The 5563-nt window shown below is 32.8% G+C and overlaps 1 protein-coding gene across 1 annotated transcript; it reads left to right on the forward strand.

Annotated features, from left to right (window-relative positions):
- Positions 1–236: 236 nt before the first annotated feature.
- On the forward strand, positions 237–4930 carry LOC100184335 (ATP-binding cassette sub-family F member 3; the record flags this gene model as incomplete). The annotated part of the gene is given in 11 exon segments (XM_004227392.3): positions 237–310; positions 680–735; positions 1187–1284; positions 1623–1742; positions 2508–2612; positions 2776–2937; positions 3417–3537; positions 3982–4052; positions 4115–4137; positions 4354–4409; positions 4730–4930. Coding segments are annotated over 11 exon segments (1087 nt in total), but the record flags the coding sequence as incomplete, so codon positions are not given.
- Between the last annotated feature and the right edge of the window lie 633 nt (positions 4931–5563).

The raw sequence follows: 5563 nt of genomic DNA on the forward strand, positions 1-5563 counted from the left end.
TTAGTTGTTTCAAAAATCAATCTGGATATTTGGAAATTATGTGCTGAAGGTTTCCCATCTTCCCCCACCCCACTATATTTATGTTAACATGTATGATATAAATTTGTTGTTTATTTTCTTTATATATATATATACTATATTGTTTTTGATTTTTCACTCGGATCAATTGAATGTCTGATTTAATTTGCTGCCTGTAATAAAAATTTAGAACTTGCATAAATTTTTGTGTATTCCAGATCAACTAATGATAAACATTCTATGACCAAGTTAAATGCTCCTGTTCATATTGCAACTATAACCAAACAACAAGGTATGTAAATAACAGTTCTTGGCTAATTTCTTTTTCTAGTTGCAGTTGTTGTGTATTTTACCAATAAATCGGATTACCTAAATCAGCGTTTCTTATACTGGGATAAGTTTACACCTTTGGGTTAAATTCTTCGTATTTAGGTGGTAAATAAGCTACCAATCAAAATCCACATCAGTTGGTAGGACAGAAAATTGTGCCAATTGTATTACTTTACCAGACATGATCTCTAGATCATGTGCAAATTATAATTTAATAGCATAGTAAGATAATGGTCTTAGTACGGGTACTTCTCCATACAATAAATAAATGGCGTCCTGCCACATTTCGATTGAATTGTTGTGTAATTAATATTTCTTTAAATTATTCCAGAGGAATCGAACAAAGAAGATGGAAGTATATGGATTGTAAAACCGGAAAAGAAAACGGTAAAAAATAATTCTTATATTTTCATAAAATTATACAATCAGTGCTTCCCAACCTTTTGTCTTAATTTTTTGCTGGTCAACAAACTATTTTACTTATCTTAAGGTAACTAATTTTTATACGATTGGAATTTGTAAGCAGTATTACTTCATTTAAAACTCATTGTGTTTGTTTTTTATTCACAGCCCATTTCAAAATTTTGCATTTGTTAAATGACAACTTGGTTTACAACAGTATCACAACTATATATATTTACTCCATTCCTTAAGATTGTATGTTACCAGTCAATAAATATATGATAGCAATGACAAATGGCCCTAAAATCTTTTTCTCAGGTTTATAAATAGATGGCAGATTCATTTTTTTTATCAAAATAGACCCGGATGTATAGTATAGATATATAGTATAATAATTATATATATATACAAGGTATTTTTTTTGTTCTATTCACAGAATGTCGATCAGAAAAAACTTGAAAAAGCAAATGAGAAAATCAAACAAAAACAAGACAAGAAAGCAGACCAGCAGTTAAAACCTGCAACACCAGCCTTGTAAGTATTATAAATGTATAATTTTAAATATATATCTTTTATCACAAATGCTTTTTCCTGCTTTCTATATTTTCAATATAAATATATATTATATATATATTTTACATTTCCAGTCTGCAAAAAATTTTTTTAAGGTTCACATACTCACACGGGAGTCCAACCCTCTCACATGCTATGTTGTAGTTTTTCTAATATTGCATAAAACAAGGTATGACATAATATTTTTTTTTGTCCAAAAAGTACTGAAAGTTTGGTGTAAAACACTGCTAAAGTTTCAGAACCACTGTTGTACCAAGTTATTTAAGAATAAAATATTACAACTGTGTGTTACCTTTTAGTTTAGCCGAAGCATCAGCAAGTCAAGCAATCAGTAGAAAAGAAACGAAAACCGAATCAGCAGGCCGTAATAAAACAACCGATATTCACATCGAAAATTTCGATATCGCGTTTGGTAGCAAGTAAGTTCTGTTTATGAAACTGCTTTAGAGTTAAGTTATACACAATGCATTGATAGTATAATAGGGTGGGACAAGATGGGACACCTTTTGCAGCTAATATTGTAATCATGTTTTAAAGAAACAACAGTCTATGGGGGTTAAGATGATAGAATTTGATAATTCTTTAAATGTTCTTTGTTTATGTTATACCCTTTAATTTAGTTTGTCAGATTAGTAATACAGTCAACCCCGCTTAATCGGACCACATCGGGACCAAGCCGAACTGGTCCAATTAAGCAGGTGGTCCGATTATGCGGGGTGAACAAAGTTCGTCGTAATCCGGCCCATGCATCGCCCTTTCTCTCTAAATAGTGCACGCGTCTGCTCCCGATCGTTGATAAAGAAACCTGGCCCTTCAGAAAAAAAAGGATGGGCCATAAACCTATTTTTTGGTGGGAAAATTGTCCGTTTAAGCGGGGTATTGGTTCGTTTAACCGGGAAAGATTGTACGTAAAAATGTATTTAGATTCGGGACTAGCGAAAAGCGGTACGATTAAGCCGGTGGTCCGATTAAACGTGGGCCGATTAAACGGGGTTGACTGTAGTAAATTTAAAAAAGTTACTTGCGTCGGCTGCCATGTATAAAACATTTGTGTACCATGATTGCTATGTGTACCATAGGTTAAGAACTACTGTTATTAAAACAATTTTGATAAGGTATCTCAATCTTGTATGTTAAGGTGATTCGGTAAGATAGTAATCAATTTATTTCTTTGGAATGAACAGAGTTTTGTTTGAGGCGGCGAACCTTCATGTTGCATTCGGTCGTCGTTATGGTTTAATTGGAAGAAATGGGATGGGAAAGACGACTCTTCTTAAAATGATCTCAACGTAAGAAACATTTGAACTTTTTTAATCTCTGTGTAAGAGTTTTACAATTATTAAAATGGTGACTTATTTTGTAAAAAAATATAAATATAAAAAAATTGATTAAAATCAAGAAAAAACTTTTCATTTTTATTGGTCATTTATAAAATTAAAAAAAATGTTACAGAAAAAATCTTTCGATCCCGAATCACATCCGTATCCTTCATGTGGAGCAGGAGGTGGATGGTGATGACACTGTTGCTCTTCAGAGTGTGCTGGAGAGTGATACAGTGAGGGAAGCACTCATCAGGGAGGAGAGGGAGCTGCATCGGAAGTTGGATAATCATGAGTAGGATTTTTATCAGAAAATAAAAGCTTATTTTTATTTTTTATAGACGAGGTCTACAGATGTACTGATAAAAATGTTTAACAAATTTGAATCTAACATCAGTGTGATTTTTTTTAAATGATGTTACTGTTATGGTAGTACGCAATATACTTTGTCTTTTCTTGTTTTTAGACACCTAACAGCACTGTAAATGCTATTTTGTGCCTGAAACTAGGGTGCTTTAGCATATAATGTCACTTCTTAGCCCTGACTGAAATATTGTGTTGTTGTTGCTGCCGTACAACTCTCACCCCAACATTACGCCTATCGTGAGGTCTTATAAGACAGCACACCAACAACCTGAGCTGTTTGACAAGCTATTTTTTTACCATGACAATTTTTCAAAAACTAATATTTTTTCAAGGCAAGGTATAAATTACATTTGTGGCTAATTTTACTCAAAATTACAAAAAAATGGTTTTGATTTCATTTTTATACAGGCAGGCGGATAGTTCAAGGTTGACAGAAATCTATGCAAAGTTATCGGAGATTGAAGCAGACAAAGCTCCCGCACGTGCTGCTGTTGTGTTGGATGGTCTTGGTTTTACTCCAGAAATGCAGGTAGCTTGTGGTTAATCATATCACCTGATTGGATACCAGCTGAACCCAGTAGATGTTATAACACGGATGATAAACGACAAGTCTTTGTACTTTGTTTCCGCTTAAGAGTTGCCACGTATGTAGCTTTGTGGGTAATACTTTTGTTTTCTCATTTTGACATTCCATTAGAGACCACCGAATTGGAACAATGACTGTTAAATAAATGTCATGTCCAAGGACCCCCCTCCCCCTAACAAGCCACAATAGTAGCAGCATCAAGTGTTGAAATATTTGTCGTGCCACGGGTCAAACTATCTTATAATCATGTGTTGCCTGTATTTGTAAGACTTTTTTTTTCTAATATTTCTCTATTTATTGTTTAATTACCTAACAGTTAATGTTAGTGGATTTATGAATAAAATAAGTAACTAATTTTTTTAAAAAATGATGTTTAATTTTTCATAGAAAATGACGACAAAAGAGTTTTCTGGTGGATGGCGAATGAGATTAGCATTGGCTCGAGCTCTGTTTGCAAAGTAAGCTGAAAAATTCACCTTTTGATATTAATGTAAAATTAATTATAACTATTTTCATGCAGACCTGACCTATTACTACTTGACGGTGAGTTTTTTTTAACAAATTTCTATTTTATAGCCTATATATATATTATTTTTTCCATGTCATTTTTTTAAGAATAAAAGGCCAAATGTAAAATAAAATAAGTTTTAAAAACTGTAATATATGGATTTTGTTTATAAGTTATGTGAGCGTAAGTAAACCAATAGCAAATAGCATATGCTTATATAACATGTATATATACCACTACCATTTTCCCAGAACCGACGAACATGTTGGATATTCGCGCCATTTTATGGTTGGAGGATTATTTACAGGTTAGTTACCTTTAGATTTGGAGTAATTAAAATTTATGTTTAAATTTTATACTGACAGACCTGCTATGTGTAGCAATAGAAAAAGAATATTAAAACCTTATTTTAACTTTATTTACGAATTTCCTAAAAAGTTTTATTTGTAGACAAAATGAAATAGTATAAGACTATAGAACGAGAGTATTGAGAATGTTTTATAAATTCCCTTTTTTGTACGTGAGGACCTTGTTAAACACTATTTTACTGGTAGCAGTACCACTACCAAGCAATGAAAACAGAACATTAAAAACTTCATTTTAACTTTTTCTAAAAATGTCCTGAAGACTTGGAAGAGCACGATCATCACAGTTTCTCACGACCGTAGTTTCCTGGAAGCTGTTTGCACCGATATCCTTCATCTTTTTAACAAACAACTGGAGGCTTACAGAGGAGGGTTTGAGCAGTTCCTCCTCACCAAAGATGAGAAAATGAAGAACAAACAGAAGGAGTATGACGCACAGAAACAATACCGGGAACATCTGCAGGTTAGGCCTGGTTGTTTAACCCAGTGCGCTTCAACCTTTTTTGGGTTGGTGAACCCTCAAAGTTGTTGTGACGAACTCATGCACCCCTGATTGCTTTAACGTAAAAATAATGACGTTTCTTGATTCCCAGTTATGCAAATATAGAATTCATATAAAAAAAACTGTAGGACAGTGGCTAAATTTGTTAAAAATGTTCAAAACTGAATATTATTGCTGAAAACTGTTGAAGTTTGTAATGCTTATATACCCTTTTTTACTGGTGCACCCCTGGCATGTTTTGGTGCATCGTAGGGTGCACCGTGCACACCGGTTGAAGAGCACTGGTTTAACCTATTCCGTATTGTGTATTTACTGTTTTGGTGGTTAAACATTAAAAAAATAACTTTATGGGCAAGATGTCTGTAGAAAACTGGTAAAACTAAGGCAAAATTTACATCGAAAAGTTAAAGAAAAGTGAAGAAGCGATTTTCAAAATTTTTAGAGCTATAATGAAATCCTTTCCTTATGCACATAACGTACAAGCATTTATTATTGCAATACACTTTCAAAAATAAAACATTACAATTTTTAGGTTTTAAACATATTATTTCATATAATAAGCTAGTTTAAACCAAAAATATGTCTTTCTATACA

The sequence above is a fragment of the Ciona intestinalis genome, unplaced genomic scaffold, assembly GCF_000224145.3.
Source record: "Ciona intestinalis unplaced genomic scaffold, KH HT000650.1, whole genome shotgun sequence".
NCBI classification, from domain to species: Eukaryota; Metazoa; Chordata; class Ascidiacea; order Phlebobranchia; family Cionidae; genus Ciona; species Ciona intestinalis.